This window comes from Anas platyrhynchos, chromosome 1, assembly GCF_047663525.1.
Source record: "Anas platyrhynchos isolate ZD024472 breed Pekin duck chromosome 1, IASCAAS_PekinDuck_T2T, whole genome shotgun sequence".
NCBI classification, from domain to species: domain Eukaryota; kingdom Metazoa; phylum Chordata; class Aves; order Anseriformes; family Anatidae; genus Anas; species Anas platyrhynchos.
The window spans coordinates 52,966,232-52,986,678 of record NC_092587.1 but is presented as its reverse complement, the minus strand read 5'-3'; the positions used below and the strand labels follow the sequence as shown (position 1 = coordinate 52,986,678).

Genomic DNA, 20,447 nt, shown 5'->3' with positions numbered 1-20,447 from the left:
CATTTTCTTAAATCCTCAGGTGGAGGTGTAGTACATGGTTTGATTGTGGATGAGCTGTGTAGTTAATACAAACACAGCTCAGGTCTGTCTGGAGCTCTTGGGTGTTACTGCCTCATGTTGCAGAAAGTCTGGATGTGTGGTCCCACTGAAGAGAGAAGCAGTGAAGTAATGCCATGCCACTCTGCAGTGCATGCATGGGCTGTGTTCCAGGACTGGATGCTATTGCCCCACGTTTTCTTGAGTGCAATAGCAGAAAGCACCTAAATGCCTGCAAATTAATGAAAGTAACATTGCCATTAGGATTTGAAATATTAAACTGGGATAAAGTAATTCTTTAAATAGAGAAAATGCAAATTTGATAAACAATATAAATGGGAGCAAAACATTTCATAGCTGATCTACAGCTGTAGCTAAGCTGTAGCTTAGCTACACCGCTAAGTGCATCCTTGAAAAATAAGGTTCTTTCCTCCATTCCTATTTACACAAGAGTGGCATAGGCTTTCCCATAGCTTGCATTGTTTGCTAGGTCACTGCAAACATCTCTTTTTGCTTCGGAGGCTTGGAAGTGGTTAGTTTCCATTCTACAGGCAACATCCCCCTGCTGCTCTCAGGAGTTTGTCTCCCCTTTCCTTTCTTAGTCTGATAGAAACCAAAAGGAAGAGTCTTTCACAAGACTCAACTTTACTTAAAACCTAACCTATGTGATAAAGAGAATAAATAAGGAATAACAGAGTGTAGGTAAGGTGTGACATACTCATATATGAGTAGATTCACATAGCATTGATAGCGAAAGAAATCAGAATCTCAAAATTTCTATTACCGTGGTATTTTCTAGTGAATGGCGACCTGTCAAAGAAAAGTGTTTTACTAGTGTGGATAAGAAGAATTCCCCTGCAAAACAGAGCAAATCCTTTGCTCTGAACTTAGATTTATATGTGTATTTAGCCGTCCCAAGAACTTCTAAGAGAATTGAACATTTTAGTCTTATCATTAGTGTAGGACCATTCAAACAAAACATGAGCTCTTGTTACTTCTGGTTGGACTGTAATAATGCTTGTGGAAATCTCCAGCTTGTGACATCCTGGGATGTTTCTACTTCTGTCCTGTTTTGTAATAGCTTTTTAGTCTACCTTGTGTCCACCTAGTCTGCAGTTTTTCCCATTAACCTATTGACCAGTGTTATGTACGCAATTAAGTTGTACCTCTTCTACTTACACTCACAGAATCAGAGAGTGCCTGAGGTTGGAAGGGACCTCTGCAGGTTATCTTGTCCAACTCTCCTGCTTAAGCAGGCTTCCCAGAGCAGGTTACCTCTCTAAACTGTGATGTTTATTAAAAAAATTAAATGAGGTTGACAGGTTTAGATATTATCTGAGTGTCGCACAACCATCAGCCTCTTGAACTCCAGAAACCTCTGACAGGTAAGTTAATTTGTTTACTCTTGGGGAATTGGTAATTTGATTTTCCTTCAGAAGATGCCATATTCCATGCTGCTACAAGTGCACAGCACTTGTCACAGGCTTCCCAGTTCACTTGCTAAAAGAACTTACTAGGCACTGTCCTGGTGTGCTAATGAAATAGTACATTATCACAAAAGTAGTATTGACTATACACTCTTGAGGTAGTGAATATTTACCTCACAATGATATGGATGGCTGACATTGCTTCTGAGCTTCTAGATTTGTTTGCCAGTTCTTTTTTCCCATACACAGTCTATCTTCAGGCTTTTACATACAAGAAATTTGAAAATGAGAGGAGAAATGTTTTCTTAAATCTAACTGTGTTTCTTTGAATTTGTACCTGCATTTGGCTCAGGGTATAAGATTTCTTAAATTCTGAGAAGTTTACAGCACTGCACTGGAGAAAATTGGAGAGCTTAATTTACATTGATTTGTGTTTCAAATGTAGGTAGAACAGAAGTTGTGTTATAAAATGCCCTGCTTATGTATATTAAAAAAAAAAAAAGTAAATTTGAGAAATGTAAGTGAGCTGGATAAAAGAACGCATGGTTAGAGCGGCATTTAAAATTTGCAAAACTTTGCTATTGATTTTTGCTATAATATTATAATAATACGCATCAATCCGCATTCATTTTATATAAAAAGGTGTATTACAGTGTTTCAAAAAATATAAATTCTCCAAAATTTATTGAACCTTGATTGCATTGTTCATCAACTTTCTTTATCTTACTGGCTTGTTTTCATAACGTCCTGCATCTACTGATTATGTGAAGGTTATTTTTCATGGGGCAACATCAGATTTGGATAAATTTTTAATATGTTCTAAATGTTTTGTCAGTACAGGTGTCCAAGTTAGCCGATGTCATGGTCAGGCATGGTGTGAAGAAAGGAGATCGTGTTGTCATCTACATGCCCATGATTCCACAGACAGTATACTGTATGCTGGCTTGTGCAAGAATAGGAGCCATCCATAGCCTGATTTTTGGTGGATTTGCCTCTAAAGAGCTTGCTGTTCGCATTGATCATGCAAAGGTAATACATATTTAGAACAACAAATGCCATTGCCTTAGTTATTTAAACCAATGTCAAAAACATTTTTTTCCCCTGAAAGGATAACAACATTTCCTTTTGTGTGGCATATGGTCTCAATTTGCTTGTAACACCTAAACTGAAATGTGAACTTATTACTTGTGTGCTAAGGGTTGTATTTGTGTATCTGCCATTTAAGTACAGTTTTTTATTTCTTTAAAAAAATCATGATTATTTAACATACTGTTGTCTGTTTAGACTGACTGACAAAAAAAGAAGAAAGTCTCTACTAAGCATCACCTTAAAATTTTGGTGTCTCACCCAGCATTTTTCTCAAGTGTCAACAATCTACATTATGCCAAGCCTCAGTGACTTCATTGGTTTACCTGATGTTTGTATATGTTAAGTAATAAGTTTTTCAGCTATATTTACTTCATCTAATTTGTACAAGAATCAGCGCAAACAGTGAGCTAACTGCCTTAAATTAATGGCTCCGTAGAGAACACAGGCAATAGAGGTGAATGCTTTAAAGGCTTCCGAGTTAGGTGCAAGTTAAACATGTTTATGAAACATTATGTAAGTCTTTTTAAGTGAAAATGCATATAATACTTCAATAACCAGCTCAGTAGCTTTCATTGGTATATTAAGAGCTTGCGTATGTATATGTATACAGTGGTTATACTGGAAGTTTCTGTTCTTGTTTTCTATCAATGAACAAAACTCTCTGACATCTTGATCAGTTGCTTGGATCATTCAGACCCTCTGCAGTAGCCATAATCACTGAATCATGTTGGCTAGACTTAGAAGCCTTAGCTTAGAAGAAATGTTATACAGGGTAAAGTCTGCAGGATTTGTGGAACTTTTACTGAGATTTTTGTGTGCAGAAGTGCTCTTCAGATCCCTAAAGTTTGAATTTTATGAATATCTGTAAATTGAAAGCACTTCTTTTAAAAAGTTGAATGCATTTCCCCTTTCCTGCCACCCCTGTTTGGCGTTCTAACAAAGCAGAAGTTAATAGAATAGCTGAAGTGCTTTGTTTATTTATGAAAAATAGCTGGAAGGAGACTAAGGGCAGGTTGAGTTTTTCCATGTCTTTTTTCCCGTTCCCTGACTTTTTGAAAAGCTGTAAAAATTAATTTTTACTCATAGAAGTTTTTGATTAGGGAAAAGTGATAGATTAGATTTTGATAAGAAAAAATAAACGTGAAAGTTGAAAATGAAAGTTGTTTCAATATGAATCATCTAGCATGTTTACTTTTAGAGTATTTTGCAATTGTTAACTACTTAATCCCAGTAGACCTTCTCAGAGGGACAAAAAGAGACAGCACTGTAATAGTCTTTGCGTCATGCATTAAAAGGAAAACAGAGAAAGTTTAAACTATTTACTCAAGGTCATGAAGCACGTCATTTTAATGGCTAGCTATAGAATTACTACCTGCAGGCCATGGATTAAATCTTAATTTATGTTGCCTTTTTTTCCTTTAAAAGGCAGAGCTAAATATTTAGTTTTATTTTTTGATCCATATGATATATAATGAAAGTGTAAGAAAAGAGGAGAGGCACACTAAATTTCAAGCCTTTCCCCTCTTATGCAGTATTGTAAAACTTCCTTGATAAGTGAATTGCATGCTACTAGATTATCTTCAAGATATGAGTATAAGTAGCTGTGATAGAAAGTGTTTTCCTGAACTCAGATATTAATTGAAGCAGTCTCAGCCCCCTCCTCCTCCCCCCCCCAAGTATTTGTATTAGGCTTTTGTATGAATTAGGTACTGCAGTACAGGGCCTAATTTTGGAAAAAATAACTAGAAAGAGTTAAAGACATGGAATAGAAAGCTGGCTTCGAGGTGCTTTTTCAGAAGAAAGGTTGAACTTCAAGTTTTGCCAGAAGACCTAAATAACAGATACTTTCTAGTGACTATGAAAAACTACATATACTTTAACAACTTGCCTTAGTTTAACTTGAATTTTAATAGGTTTAATTTCTACTCTTGCCAGGTATTGGCAGTGTTATAGACTTTCTGTGGTGAATTGTGATGAAGCGATACAGTGTATGAGAAGAGGCATTTCTTCAAATCTTTTATTTCATCTGAATTTGAGAATATGTAGTTTTCAATATCAAAACAGTAGATACTTTTGAAGAACATTAATTATATTTTGAGAAATTAACATGACATTTGTTCATTTGTTTTGCACTTTATCTTAATAAACTAGGAAAGCAGAGAAGGATGTTTTAAGAACAGTGCTTCTGTGTTTATTAAATAAGGCAGTTGCTATGCCTTTGACAAACAGATTTTTTTTTTTATTGGAATCACAATAATTATATAGCAATTCTAGAGGCCTTTTTAGACTTTAAGTCCAAACCCTGCAAAATAAATAAGAGTAATGTTTTTTTTTCAGACACGATTTTTGAAAGCTCTTCAGGTTAAAGCAGAATTACGATTTGCACAACAGTTCTTTGAAATGCAAAATATAAGAGACACCCAAGTTATTCAAAACTATCTTTTATGATCTTCCATTGAGGTCAGAAATACTGTATTCCTCGCTTATTTACTATTGACACAGTCAGGGATTTTAATAAGGCATCCTTGAAAAAAATAAGTTAATATTTTGCAATAGTTAATTCTGAGCAAGACATATTTCCTGTGCACAGATGTGACTATAAATGGTTACACCTACTTGTCATAATGCGGCACATACGGGACCATGGAGTGATTAGAAGCAGCCAGCATGGGTTTATGAAGGGCAGGTCCTGCCTGACTAACTTGGTCTCCTTCTAAGATAAGATGATCTACTTAGTAGATGAGGGAAAAGCGGGAAGGGCTATATATGTTGTTTATCTTGATTTTAGTGAGGCATTTGATGCCATTTTTCATAGTATTCTCCCCGAGAAATGCAGCTCAGGTGTACAGTTTGCTGGGTGAAGAATTGTCTGGGGAGTCACAGTGAATGGAGTTCTGTCCAGATGGTGGCTGGTCACCAGTAGCGTTCCCAGGGCTCAGTATTGGGGCCAGTTTTGTTTAATGTTTTTATCAATGTGGATGAGGGAACTGAGTGCAACTTTTGTAAGTTGTAGGTGACACCAAGTTAGGCAGGAGCATTGATCTGCTTGAGTGTAGGAAGGCTCTGCAGAGGGATCTGGATAGTCTGAACTGGTGGGCTGAGTCCAGTCACAGGATACTCAACAAGGCTAAGTGCTGGGTCCCGCACTTGGGTCATAACAACCCCAAGCAGTGGTTTAGGCTGGGGGCAGAGTGGCTGGGAAGTTGCCTGGCAGAAAAGGACCTGGGAGTGCTGGCTGACAGCCGGCTGAATGTGAGCCATCATTTGGCCCAGGTGGCCATGAAGGTCAATAGCATCCTGGCCTGCATCAGAAATAGTGTGGCCAGCAGGACTGGGGAAGAGATTTTTTTCCTTCGCATTTGGCATTGGTGGCACCGTGCCTTAAGTACTGTGTTCGGTTCTGGGCCCCTCACTACAAGAAGAACATTGAGGTTCTGGAGTGTGTGTAGAGAAAAGCAATGATGCTGGTGAAGGGACTAGAAAAAAAGGCTTATGAGGAGCAGCTGAGGGAACTGGGGTTGTTGAGTTTGGAGAAGAGGAGGCTGAGGGGAGACCTCATTGCTACAACTGCCTGAAAGAAGGTTGCAGTGAGGAGGGTGTTGATCTCTTTTCACAGATGACAAGTAGTAGGATGCAAGGAAAGGGCCTCAAGTGGAGTTAGGGGAGATTTAGATCGGATATTAGGAAGAATTTTTTCATGGAGAGGGTGGTTATGTGTTGTAACGGGCTGCCCAGGAAAGTGGTGGAGTCCCAGTCCCTGAAGGTATTTAAGAGACATGTGGGTGTGGCATTAAGGGACATGGTTTAGTGATGGGACTCAGTAGGTCAGGTTGATGGTCAGGTTGGACTTGGTGGTCTTGAAGGTCTTTTCTTGGTGGTCTTGAAAGTCTTTTCCAGCCTAGATGATTCCATGATTAAGACTGCGGGCTCATCTGCTAAAACTTAATTGCCTTATAATATTTGCAGTTCTGTCTTGACTTGAAGCACTGTTTTTTTATTTTTTTTTTTGTAATATATTTTTAGAAATGTATTATAGATTAGAATACAGTAATATACAAGTATCTTGCTCTTTATTTTTTACTTGTATGGTATGATACTGGTCTCTGTGTACAGCAATGTATAATACCTGACGGAAATAAATGTGCATGGCTCATATAACTACATAGTCAGAGCAGTACCAATGCAATGAAAGTGCAAGAAATATGAGGACAGGCTTGTGATCAGTTGTGTGGCTGGGGCAAGAAATGGAAAGAGCTTTGTGTGTTGGTTGAGTGCTTGAGTGCAGGATCTCTCCATAAATGTCTTAATGACTGTACTGACATTTTATACCTAAAGCTTGCCTGTGTTCAGTTTGAGCTTTTTGCAGCTTTCTGAGTTGGCCCACTAAAAGCATTAGTTGCTTCTTCTAAACCTTGCCTTGCATGCTGCTAGACACTATGGAAGAATTTGTAGAAGGAGCCTTTACAGTAGAATAAAATTGTTGGTCTAGTACTAATGGACCTTGCTTTATCTCACTTCTACTTCTTCATATTTTTTTTTTCTACAGCTCACTATCTCTGGCATTCCTTCCCCAGCAAACCTCAGAACTTCTCTGCTTTTCCATCATACTAGTTGTATTTCTATGTAATCTATCATGCAGGACTACATGGAGCCATGGAAGAGGTGGGAAACGGGTGTATAAAAGCAATATGGGAGTGGAGGTGCAGGGGAAATAATATCAGTAGACAGAGAGGTAAAACACTAGAAACAACTAGTTTTGAACCTTTGATTTGCACAGAGTGATTCATGATGCTTACAAGCAATAACCCTCACTTGGGAAATACATCACCTTAGCCAATGTAGTACTGGCTATATTTGTATTTCCTTGCTGCTTACAAAGTAGTTTATGAGCAGAGGGGACACATTTTACATATGACTGTAAAACTGAAACTGGCAACAGTCATTCATTGTAACAATTGAATACAAACAAGTTAATAACATATTAATTATATCTAATTCCAGGGTAGCCTCCTGATGAATTTTCAATTTAGCTGTATTGTATCATCTTTTATCAAAATTGCTGCATCCCAAAAGGGAAAGATGACAAATGCTGAAATTTTAAAGCTCATCAGAAACCTTCATTTTGAGTACAAACTGATTATCAAACTTCCCTGAATGGCAGATCTATACAGGAAACATTTTGTTATTCTTTGAAATAATTTTAAGAATAAATTGTAAAAAACAATCTGTACTTTCTTTGCAATCTTAATGAAATCTTAACTGTGGCATTGTTGTTTGTGCCTACCTAATGAGATATATGCTGATGCATACGTTTACTAAACTAGCTGGATAAGAGTGAGGAAAGCAAGGAGATTGAAGGCTCATTCTTCTGTAATTAAAATGTGTTCTAATATATAGTTTCTTTGGTGCTATCCTTTCCTGAAATACAAGAAATACAAATTACTGATCTTGGGATATAAATCAAAATCATTTGTATGCAGTGAAGTGACTTTTTTGCCATAGGAAATCTTGGATCAGCATCTTACTGAGATTGATTTAATGAAAAATGTAATGGAAAATCTGGAAATCTTCTATATCCACATTGGGAAATAGAAATTATTCTAAAAACCAAACAAAGAAACAAAAACAAAAACAACAACAAAAAAGCAAGCAAACAAAGAAAAAAATACAACAAACAAACAAAAAAACAACAAAGCAGAACTACAGTAATTTGATTTTAATGGGATTTGCATCCTGAATCCTGCAACCATCACTTGAAAGACTCTAGCTTAAATTCCCTCATGTGCTTTACAATTTTCGCTTATTCTTTTCTGGTATTTCTAGTTTCTTGTCATCTCTTGCTTGTTTTCTTTTTCCTCTTTCCCCCTCTTACCCTCCCGTGTCATTTAATTGCAGGCTGAGAAAGAGCCACCAAAGTGCTATAGCTTTGTTCAAGTGTTCAAACATAATTAGGAAGCAGGCTGACTAGGACAGATGATTGTTGACATCGTTGTAGAGCTTTTCCTTAGTGGAGGGCTACATGGAGATGGGGTTTTCTGTCTGATCAGTAAATTTTGTACAATTTACAAGTACTTAATGTTGTTGCTCAAATTTGTTTGAAAATGCTGAAGAGTGTCAGAGTTACTAGAGTGCTGCAGAACAAAAAACAGATGCATGGACAGCAAGATCACACAGGCTTTGTTTCCTTAGAAACTGATCTAACCTCTGGTTCTAATTATATGAAGATAGATTTTCTATACTGAGCTTCATTGACCAACTAATTGCATGGAAAACAGGTTACATATACATATACATATTAGGTTACATATACTTTATAAAAATACATTGCAAATGTATATATCAACAGTCTAACTTCTTCATTTTAGCCCAAACTTATTGTAACAGCAAGTTTTGGAGTTGAACCGAAAAGGAAAGTGGAATATATATCACTCCTAGAAGGAGCACTTGCAAGGGTACAGAACAAACCTGAGAAAGTTCTCATTTACAGGCGACCTAACTTGGTGAGTGTACAGTTGCAGTGCCTTATTGTTAACTTTCAGATATATATTTAGTCCATATGTCTTCTCTGTTCTACAAGTAATTTTTTTTTTAAATGTATCTGTTCTAGTTTGGTTTTGTATTTTATGGGGAAAACTTAAATGCATAATATTTACATAGTAAATAGAACTACTCCTACTGTACAGAAAATTGAATAGTATGTTTTTTTGACCTATTTACATTTTATTCCAACCATTTTTCTTTGAACTTTTTTTTTTTTTTTTTTTTTTTTTGATGGGCAGGGACATGTTCCTCTTGCCCCAGGCCGCGATCTCGACTGGGAAGAAGAGCTTTCAAAAGCACAACATTATAAGTGTGTCTCTGTTCCTTCAGACCATCCGCTTTATATTCTGTATACTTCTGGAACAACAGGCTTGCCCAAGGTAAAGGACTACCTGTAGTCTAACTGTTTGTAACCTATTTGCAGTTCCACTTGAGGAAAATATTTAATTAAAAAGGTTGAAAATGTTTACTGGAGCTCACTGCTATAAATGATTAGCATTGCTAGAAATGCTTTAAACTCATTTATTCATATTTTTCTACTTCAAAGTCCTGGAGTAAATTGTGTTTGTTTATTTAAATAGTAGTACAAAAATATACTTCATTTAACCCAAAATATTCATACAATAAAAGCTTGTGAGGATAGTAGAATGTCTTCCATCCATGAATATCTTCTGTACTTTAACTATTTTGAGATGAGCATAGGGTAGTCCTTTAATGGCAAGATTAGTTAATATATCACTTCTACAATAGCATTTATTGCTGAATAGACTTTGCTTATTCATTATTTACATATTAGCTAATCTTCTCATAGATGAGATGTAATGAATGACATTACAGATTAAATGGAACTAGGAATCTTCTAAAGGCTTGTGTTGCTGAACAGTTCTGAGACTATAAATCCCATGAAAATGAAAGTTAAGATTGAGTAAGGCTGTAAATCAACATAGGGCATTCTTTGGAAATGTTTGTGTCAATTAGTCTTAAGGATCTGTTTTTAAAAGATCTTATTTTAAAAGCAAACTCTTTGTGTTTGCTTGGTTCTTACAATTCTTTTATGAAGAGTAGTTCGATCTGAATGTAGTTTACCAGCAGTGATCTCACTATCACAAATTCGGAGCCAGTATCACACTGGTATGACTTAGATTTAAGTGTTCATGCAAGTAAAATTGTTCAGTTGTGATATCTCCATAACAAAACTTCTGTTAATCTCAGAGTGGAGACTGAGTTAGAGACTGAGACTAACGAAGGCAAACAGCTTTCTGAAATTCACAAAGCATTAGTTAACCATTCTCTGTTGTGGCAATCTCCATTTTAATGAGCTACCGTGTCTCAGTGGTGCCCAGGTTCTTGGACAAGGTCTGAAATAATGCATGCAGAAAGAGAGAGTAATTCACCCCAGTTATTTTAGGCATCGGCTATTCCACAGGTGCCCCTTTTTCTCTATTGATACTGGGATTCAGGGAGCCTAGACAATAAGTGTAAAATATGACTAACATTTAGATGGATAAAATGAATTAAGGATTTATTCTCTTATATTTTTGTCAGCATAAGTTGACTTAAAACTTGTATCTGATTTGAATGAGACAACTTCAGTCTTTGTTAGTTGTCTTCTGGAAACTGTTGTCATAGGACTTGGGTTTTTCTTTTTTTTTTTTTTTCTCCCCAACATTACTTCAGTTGGAACATTAGCAGAAGCATATACTTGTAAGAAAGGATCCTTTTATTAAATGAGGAGTATTGGAAATGGATAACTTTAAGTCTGTTACTGCTAAAAATTCAAAATTTAATTGAAGACAGGCATATTATTGCATGCTTTAAATGGTCTTAAATGTTTAAATTTTCTTATTTAGGGTGTTATCAGACCAACAGGTGGCTATGCAGTAATGCTGAACTGGACAATGTCAGCTGTATATGGACTCAAACCTGGTGAGGTAATTCTGTTTAAATGTTGTATAATTTCTTTTTGAACTTGTCTTAAAAAAAGCGCACACAACAATATTCTTATTTTTTTTATTTCATTTTAGGTGTGGTGGGCAGCTTCTGATTTAGGCTGGGTAGTTGGCCATTCCTACATTTGCTATGGGCCTCTCCTTCATGGGAACCCTACAGTTTTGTATGAGGTAAATGTGTACTACCAACAATGACGTTTTTGCAGTAAGTGCAATGTGGAATTAGGGTATTACTTCTTCTTTCAGATTTTTCTTCTCAGGTTGTTTCAAAATTATTTTAATTGAATTCATCAAACCTGGCCTCTTCCAGTACTGGCTCATAGTACAAATCTAGTTTGTGAGCCACTTCCAGTGACTTCATGGGCAGCCTGAGTAGCACACAAAGAAGTTTGCCCTCCTGTCTGATGACTGCAGTGGAGAGTAAAAGCTGAGTACTACAGATTCCAGCGCTGATTCTTGGATCAGCATCAAGGCAGAAGACGGTGCCTGAGCTAGAGTTACAGTGGAGAGTCTGGGCTGTAAATTAGCACTGTCCTGGTTTTGGCTGGGATAGAGGTAATTTCCTTCCTAGTAGCTGGTATGGTGGTGTGTTTTGGATTTAGTATGAGAGTAATGTTGATAACGCTCTGATGTTCTGTTGCAGAGCAATGCTTAGGCTTATTCAAGGACTTTTCAATTTCTTGTGCTGCCCTGCCAGTGAAAAGGCTGGGTGTACACGAGAAGCTGCTGTGTGAACCGTGTCTGTGACACTGGATGAGCTCATATTCATGTTTCATGTTACTGTTTCCCATGATATTAAGTTTATTTTTGTCAGTGTGCGTAGAAAGAAGATTGGTAATCTCTCATAAAACAGCAGATTATGCCCAGCTGACACCTGTGTATGTTGCTTTGTGCTTTTGTTTATAATTTTTGTAATGGAAAAATGTGAAATAAGAAACAAAGTGCAATGTTTAAAAGCATAGCAAACTTTGAGGTCTTAAAAATGCAGTATGGACTTTGGTCTCATCTTTGTGGTTCTACTGATTTCTTCCCTTCACTGAAATACGCCAGGTAAAGTGTTAAGCTGTTGTATGAAACAGAAAATGATCTCTTGTTAGGGTATTTTTCTTCCACATGTTGTGATCTGTAAGGTCTGAGGCAAATAACAGTTTTTTTAGTGTCTAGACCTTGAATTGATTTTTTCAATAATCTCTCAGGAAAGCAGGCCTGCAAAACAAGTATTTTTATTAAATATTAAACTACACAGAGTAATAACATTTTTTTTTTCCCTAAACAGCTAAGTCATAGAGAATCTCACATTAATATTTCCAGCCAGTGACTGCAGCAACTGGAGGAAACTTAAACAAATTGCTATTCTTAATTTCAAACCCAGTTTCCCTCCAGGAAAGATGAAGTTTACTGACTTCCTTAATGCATCAGCATTCAGCATGAAAGCTTGAAGTGAATGCATTATTTTCCTGTGAAGATGACAAACAGTCTGGACACTCCTTTTAGCATTATGGGGTGACAGAAGAGACTACTGTGAGCAAGCTTTGGCTCTGAAAAATAAACTAAAGTTAAAATTTTGCACACAGATATATTCAGTATCCAGTTTTCACCTGCATTTTTCTGAGGTGGAGAGGTGAAGAAGAGCAGTCTGTGTTTTGCACACAATGTCCCACAAGATTCCATTTGTCCTTCCCCTTTTAGGTGGTAATGATCTTTGTTATTACACCTATATGCTATATAAAAACTGTAAAGTCTTTGGAAATTTAGTATCCTTAAGCAAAAATCTGTTACTTATTTTGACTTTGTCCTGTTTTCTGGAAATGAAGGCTTAAAATGGCCATCCCTGCAGGCTATATTTAAATACTAACATGTCATCCCTCAAGCTTGTACCTACTTTTCCAGCAAAAAAAATCTGATATACAGTCTCTACACAAGCTAGAAATCTTTGTTTATTACTTCACTTGGATTTACTCAGATAGTGTAGATCTTCTGTGCAAAGTTAAGAGATAGACAAGCAAACAAATTGTGGGGAATGCTAGCAACACTGGTGCTAGCATTTAATATTACTCCCTGTAAGTAAGGTATATGTTACTGACTAAAATACCATTTCCTCAGGCAAACAGTAGGAGAAAAGGGGACAGATAATCTTACGTCCCTTCTGATGCTGCTCATTGTGCAGCATTGTAAAATAAAATCTCTTCATTATTGCTGCTGCTAAACATAAATATGTTCACATGAGAATCTGCTGCTTCACTGTAAAATTTGGCCTTCCTCTTTGGCCCTGGTAGCCTGGGCCAAGAGGAAGCTGTCTACAGACAGGCTCCTCTGTTAGGATTAGCTGGCAAAGTTTGTCCTGCAGCCAAGGGTTATGTGCAACATAACACAGCCTTTAGGGCCAAATTTTATGTGCAGCACAGCACAGGCCTGCACCTCCTCAGGTCAACTGTTAAATGGATTGCTAACTTTGTGATGTGCAATAGTCTTCCAGTGAGATCGTTTCTGGTTTAGGAGTACGTGAAGGAGTAAACCGTTGATTTTTTTGACCAAAGACTTTGTAGACTCAATTCTTACTTACATGTGTATGAATTTGAGAAATCTCAGCATATGCTGCTAGGAGCTGGTGCTTTCAGTGTCAGTGTGTGTCATGCATGTGCATTCTCCTGTGCAGGTTTACCTTGATATGTCTATCAAGGTAAACATAAATGCCATGTAAATATACCTATATAGATACTAATCGCTTTTCTCACCCTTGTGTTCGTGTTCTTTACATTTCTAAGTGTATTAATTATCCAGAGTTTTCAGATGATTTGTTCATCTATTCCATCCACTAGTCAGGTTTTTTTTAATTTTCTATTTAGAAATCTAGTTTATGAATAATATCTACTTTTAGGCTCCTTTTCTTTTTAATTAAGAAATTTTGGAGGCAGTGAACACACAACATATTTGGAGTGTATTGACACTAAATGTGCGAGCTCAGATGAAGTTTGGAAAAGAAATAAATTAAGCACTTTTCTGTGTTGATTTTTTGATTTGGACAATTTACCTGATGTTGTGTACCTTCCAAACCCCATCTTGATCTTTATTTCATTTGCAGGTGCTCAGTGTAGTTCTGGTATACAGTTTTGGGGGCTTCAGTGGCTTAAGGATCTCTACAAGTAATTAAACAGAGAATTCAGTAATAAATGTCTTTCATTAGAAAAACAAAGAAAATAGAGTAAAGAAAAAAGAAATAGTTGTTCTTTTCAAGTTTAATTCTTTTATAAAGTAGTTCCATTTTCTACTATGGAAAAGAAACAACATACAATGGTTTCCCAGTGGACCAATAGAATTTTAAGACTGGGGACCACCATGATTGACTTTTCTCATATTCTGAATAACATGGATCAAAAACTTTAGGTGGTAGCAGAAGTACACATTTATAGAATCAAATATCGTGTTAGTTTGAGTATTAAATTATTATACTCCAATTAATGTTTAAGCACATAATAGATGTTAATTGGATTCTTTATTCCAATGGGATTAACTCATCACCACCGCTCCAGTTAAGTAGAAGAGGAAAGTGGTGTGGGTAAATGACATTTTCCCAGACATAAGGAAAAGACTTGGATAGTTTTATAGTATCTATTCTTGACCACTGAGAACATTAAAATTATTGCATGCAATTTCCAGAAGGGAATCATGAAAGTAAATACTGCAATGGAGGTGTTTTCATTCTAGAAGGTATGGAGTAACACAAGAAGTAATGATGAGTAGAGCAATGTGTTCCTTCAGTAATCTCTTACATGATCGTCTTACAGTGGAGTTTTTTTCATTTCATCTGTACTGTTTTGTTTTTCTCTAAAGAATGATAGACTTCATATATAAATAAGCTACTTGAAGTCTCACATCCCACTCTGGGTTGTTTGTGAGGGTTGGATCCCAAGCAAACGGGCAGCAGGAAGAGAAAGTGTAGTTACTTCTTGTGATCTGTAATGCCAGGAAGACAGCAGCGTTGTCATTACTGCAATGCTCAGGATGTGGAATTAGAGACAGGGAAAGGAAGAGGACGATGCCCATGCCTGCCAAGGAGCTGTGCCTTGAGGACTTCATTTGAGTGGTCTAGGACAGAGAAGGAACTGTAGTCCCACAAAGAGCTGCAGTGAGACATTTCTGTGCTTGGGTAGCCTTCCCCACAGCTCTTGCAGGGGTCCTTCCAGCCACTGCTCTTGCAACAAGCCTACAGCCTACACAGCAGCAGCCGCAACCAAAGGGTCCGGGTTTACACTTACTCTACTTTGGCGCATTTCTTAGCTGCTTGGGACATCCAGCCTTGCTGTGGTTCTTGTAAGCCATTATTGGCTTACCAAGAAAACACTGTCCCTGGAGTTTGCCAGTTCTGCCATTGCCCATATTGGTCATATTTGCGGAGTGAACTCAGTAGGATGTGTCATCTCAAGTCTGTAGCGAGGGGTTGGCAGCAGGGCTGACAGCAGAAGGAGGAACACCTCTATGAAGATGTTCTTTTGAGTCCTGATACCTCCTTGGTGTCAGCAGATTTTAGTGGCATTGAGCTCCATGTATACTATTCACTATGCAGAGAGAATTTCCTCATCATGAGTTGAAGTTTATCTTTAATTGAATAGCCTAACGTTGTTACAAGTCAGGCAAAAAGGGAATTGCTGAGCTGTTATTGATGTGTAGTTGGTTGTTTTATTATAGTTTTCCTAATATGTCTTCTTTTTTTTTTTCTCAAGTAATCCATCCCAATAGCTTCTGACTTTCTCCACCGGAGAACATTTCTATCCCCTTGATCATCCTTGCTGCCTACAAATTTTCTTTCATAATCATGCATTATCCATCAACACATTCTGCCTGAGGATGTGTGCTCAGTTGGTAGACGTGATAAATTAAGCGCTCAGTCTAGGTACTTCCAGAAAGAAACACATTCTTACCTGTCTGTCATTCTGAGTCTCTTGGTAGGTTATTAAAAGAAAGACTTTTCTACCTGAATCCTATCTGATTCAAGAAGTGAATCTCCTACATCTCTTTTTTAAAATTGGGTGATGCAGATCACTCTTCCTGACTGCCTTGTTCTTGATCACCACTATTTCAGTTCCTGCCAACCATGGATACTACTGACAGTGGTTTCTTTTTAATAAGTTTTTGTCTGCAATATTGATGCAAATATTGCATCAGGTCTTGAGCTGATCCCTGCAGAAATGCAGTAGAGTCATCTCATTTGCTTACATTCTCCAATTGACTCAGCAACCTGTCAGCATATTTTGAATTCAGTTACCTTGTGCTGTAATTTTTGTAGCAGTGACTTTTTAAAAATCAAAACTGCATGTGATAATAAGCCTCCCATGGCATCTTGCAGTACTCTACAATTTTTTTCTATGATAAATGAGAACATACTTTGGCTCTTTTATTAGTAGTTTTTTTTTTTTTTTTTTTTTTTTTTTCGTGATCTGAAATTAATTTGCACTGTCTCTGATTCATTTTGCCTTTGTCAGTTTTTGTTTATGCATCTGCCAAGGCACTGGAGAGCATTTTCTGCAGAATCAATAAGAATATTTTGCAGCTAGGCCAGATTTTTTTTTTCCCTAAATGAAAATTTTAAGTGTTGCCTTATTATTAGGAACTATTTCTAATTGACTGTCAGGGGAAATTTCTATTCCTTTACTTCCACAGTTCTTGCTGTTTTACTTGTTTTTCTCTTAGATCTGAGAATTGCACTTCTCCAAACTGAAGCTGAGGTCAGGGTTTGGGTCAGCTGGAGCTCGCTGGAGGTGTGAGGCACAGGCAGGGCTGCAGCATGGCTTGGCCAGGCACCAAGGGCAGGGACCTGAGCATGCATCGCCTCTGAGCCAAGGGAGGCTCCTCACACCTCTTTGCAGCTCTCTTGCCCCAGGTTTCACAGCCACTCCATAGCAATCCTGGCCTTGAGCACTTGCAGCCAAGCCCAGAGGGTAGAGTTGAGGCCAGACACAACACTTTTAGGGGCTCTGGAAATTTTCATTTGCTTAAAAATTAGAGGCTACATTATTATGGGCAGAGTAACCAACTTCAGATTGCCTCACAGTTAGGTTTTTGTTTGTTTGTTCTTTTCTGTCCAAGATGACTACAAGTGGTACTAGTTCAATTACATAATTAGTTAATGAGAAGTTTATGGAAATTTGGAATTTTTTGCTCAAAGTCCATTCTAGTGTTAGTGATGCAAGGTTTAACTCCTATGCAGATCATTGCAGATCTTCAGGTATAGTGAATATTATATGGAGATAACATGAACTTGAATAAAGAGGTTCATCAACAAGTACTGGTGAGCACTTGGATGAATACATGAAAGTTACAATGAAGATGTGTGTGAGGAGAAGGCTTAAGGACAGAAAATCTGATGAAAGGTTTTTGTTTGGGAACTCTGTGTTATATAAAACAAAAAAAAACCACATTATTTTTTTTTCAGTACAGAAATCTCCTTTTGCATGCCTCTTTGGGAATCTAGGACAGGCTATTAGTAAAAAGAAAGTTTTTGGCATTAGTGATACTCCTCCCTACTTTCTTGGCTGGGAACTCTTTCTTTTGTTTATTCTCTCTTCACTTGCTTCTCATTATGTCCTCTATACTTAAAACATAAAATAAAATCTTCAGTTGTGCCATCTGATTTGCCCTGCTTTTTTTCCTTTTGCAGCCATCCTCCGCTGCTGCACTGCTCTCAGCAGCAGTAGCTCACTGTAGGGCCGCTAAGCCAGCAGTAGGTGGCCAGCCTTGGTTGGGCATCCTGCGCTCTGGAAATCGCCAGCTGGCCACTGTTGGTCTTGTAGCTGGTGCCCAACAAGTGTGGGGGGATTTGCAGTGGGGAAAAGGGAGAGGGAAAAGGAATACCTGGGAGCCTGCATCACAGCCAGCCGGCAGTTTGCTCTGTTGGGATGGGGCAACAAACCCGATTTGTGTGTGATTCTGTAAAGGCATTTACTATGTTACTAGTGCCTTCTTACTGCACTAAAAGTAGGGGATTTAGTAAACTCAAATTCAAATGCCTGTGTTCCATTTGCATCTTGGCAAATTGAAAAGTATTAATTAAAGTTTTGCATGTTACTTTTTTTTTTCCACTGGACCTATTAATCTATTTGTTGTATTGTGTTTGTCTTCTTGCAAATGTGCTGCTTCAGAGGAAAAAAAGTAAAAGAAAAGTTTCTTGAACGTTACTGGCAGATGTCCAGACCATACACCCTGTGGCTGGTTAGAAATTCAAAGCTGTGCCTGTAACTCTTGAAAGTAATAAAATACATGAACGTGGGTGACGCGTGTTAAGCAGGACACACTGCAAATTTGCGTTTACACAAGGCTGGTGGAGGTATAAATTTGTTTTGTGGCTGGTAAACTGCTGTAAATTTGGTGACATTTTCAGTGGTGCAACTTTCTCCTTATTCATGGCTTCCTGCAAGTGTTTGTCTCTCCTGTCTTGTTTGTATGCTTTGTCAAAGTTCATCTTCCAAGTTTGGCCTTTCTAGTGAAAAGGTTATGTAGCGACAGCTGCAGAGCTTTAACAACATCTTTTCATTTTGATATACGTACGGAGCAATTCGTTCATTCCAGTAACACATACAGAAACATTGTTGTTAGGTGAGCCTGTGCTGACTGCTTTTCATATTTGCAGCACCATGGAAAAATATTTTTGATTATTTATTATTATTATTTACCAGTGGACGATTTGTCATGTCCAATTACTTCTGTTTACAGTTTTCCTGACTATGCCCTGTAGCTCAAGACAATGTTTAGTTTTCTAAAAGCAAACAAACAAACCCAGCAGATACCACACTAACACAGTTAAAGGGATCTTTGGCTTCTCTCCAGTTTTCTCATGTGATAGCAGCACAAAGATACCAGTAAGCCAGTTGTAAACAGCCGAGTGGGAATTTTTCCGGAAATGAGAGACAAATTCGAAGTGACAAAAAGCTGGCATTATGACCTGCAGCTCTGTGCATAGGGTATGGCTGAAGTGCCACTGTGTCCAGAGACTCCTAGGTCAGTGGGACCATGAATGTTTTACAGCCTGTTTGACAGTAAGGAGAGATGTAGGCATGACTCCCTCTGCTGGCAGTGTAATAACAGATGTTTGGGGCTGTCTTCATTTGCTTGTCCGTTTGACCCATTTTTCTCAGTTCTCAGAGATTACGCCCAAAGCTTGTGAAATTTATTTCTGCAAGTGAGTACACTTAATGTATTATTATTTTTAACAAATCCTTCTTTAAAGTCTTATTTGAAATTACTTCAGTTGCTGTGCTACCGCTACTATTACACGTTCAAGCCTTGAACTGTCAAGGAATTATGAAGTATTTTTATCCTGTGACGTTTTAAATTATTCTCTCCACAGGGGAAGCCTGTGGGAACGCCAGATGCTGGTGCCTATTTCCGCGTGCTAGCAGAGCATGAAGTAGCTGCCCTCTTTACTTCACCAACTGCAATTAGAGCAATCCGTCAGCAGGACCCTGAGGCAGCCCTGGGAAAGCAGTACTCTCTGAAAAGGTGAACTAAGGATACACTGGAAGCATTTTCTTACAGAAGCAGACTGAATGAGCTAAGAGTAGCAATGTCTGGAGCTTTGCCCACCTATGTATAATATAATTCAAATATAGTCTAGGTGTATATGTATTTGCTTGTGAATTTATATTGACAGTTTGGAGAAAAGGCAAGCTATTAAAAAGATGACTCTTTAATTGCTCATTAGAAAGATATCTCTAAGGTATTTTACTCCACTTTTACCTCCATTTTACTCCACTGTGCTTATACCCTGTAATACAGACTTGGATTACACGATCCCATACTGTTTTCCCACGTGACCTCCCACTTCTCTGAGTTCACAGGATCTTCAGTGTTGATTTAATCAGCAGCTAGTCAATATCTATCTCCCCATAATTTAGTCACTGCTTATGGTTATATGTTGCTGTTTCATGCTGTTTTTAAAGTTTTTATCATCGTGGTATCTCATGCTTCAAAATCACGACTGAGTTCATCCTCACAAATCCCTTGTGAGGTGAGAGAGTAGTATTCGTGTTTTGCAGATGAGAAGCTGAGGCACAGAGAGGTTAAGGTAAAAGTCTTCTATTAATTTTGCATACCAGACTGAGCTATTGAACTACCATTATTTCCGAGTTTTTAGCATTATATGGTTAAAATACATTATTAGCATTTTGTAGTTGAAATGCCTCTCACACTGACTTGATGCATCTGAGAGTGTTTAGTACTTCTACAAATCACATTTCAGCATTTCATGCCAAATATTCTAAAAATGAAAAATATGTGGTTTTAGACCAGATTCAGTCTTGGAGCTGAATAATTTGCTCAGCATCAAACAAGCGCCATGTCAGATTGTAGGCAATATTCAGTCATGAACATCTTTTATCACACTTCTCCAAAGAGAACTGCAAGATGTAAAGCT

The 20,447-nt window shown here is 37.6% G+C and overlaps 1 protein-coding gene across 1 annotated transcript in view; it reads left to right on the top strand.

The window, feature by feature from the left end:
- ACSS3 (acyl-CoA synthetase short chain family member 3) overlaps window positions 1–20,447 on the top strand; it is a 66,398-nt gene that overhangs the window by 14,190 nt on the left and 31,761 nt on the right. Inside the window, exons 3-8 of the mRNA XM_027451335.3 lie at window positions 2,304–2,492; window positions 8,918–9,052; window positions 9,332–9,472; window positions 10,943–11,023; window positions 11,117–11,212; window positions 19,383–19,534. Coding sequence (XP_027307136.3) covers window positions 2,304–2,492; window positions 8,918–9,052; window positions 9,332–9,472; window positions 10,943–11,023; window positions 11,117–11,212; window positions 19,383–19,534 — 794 coding nt within the window. The remainder of the gene's footprint in view (window positions 1–2,303; window positions 2,493–8,917; window positions 9,053–9,331; window positions 9,473–10,942; window positions 11,024–11,116; window positions 11,213–19,382; window positions 19,535–20,447) is intronic.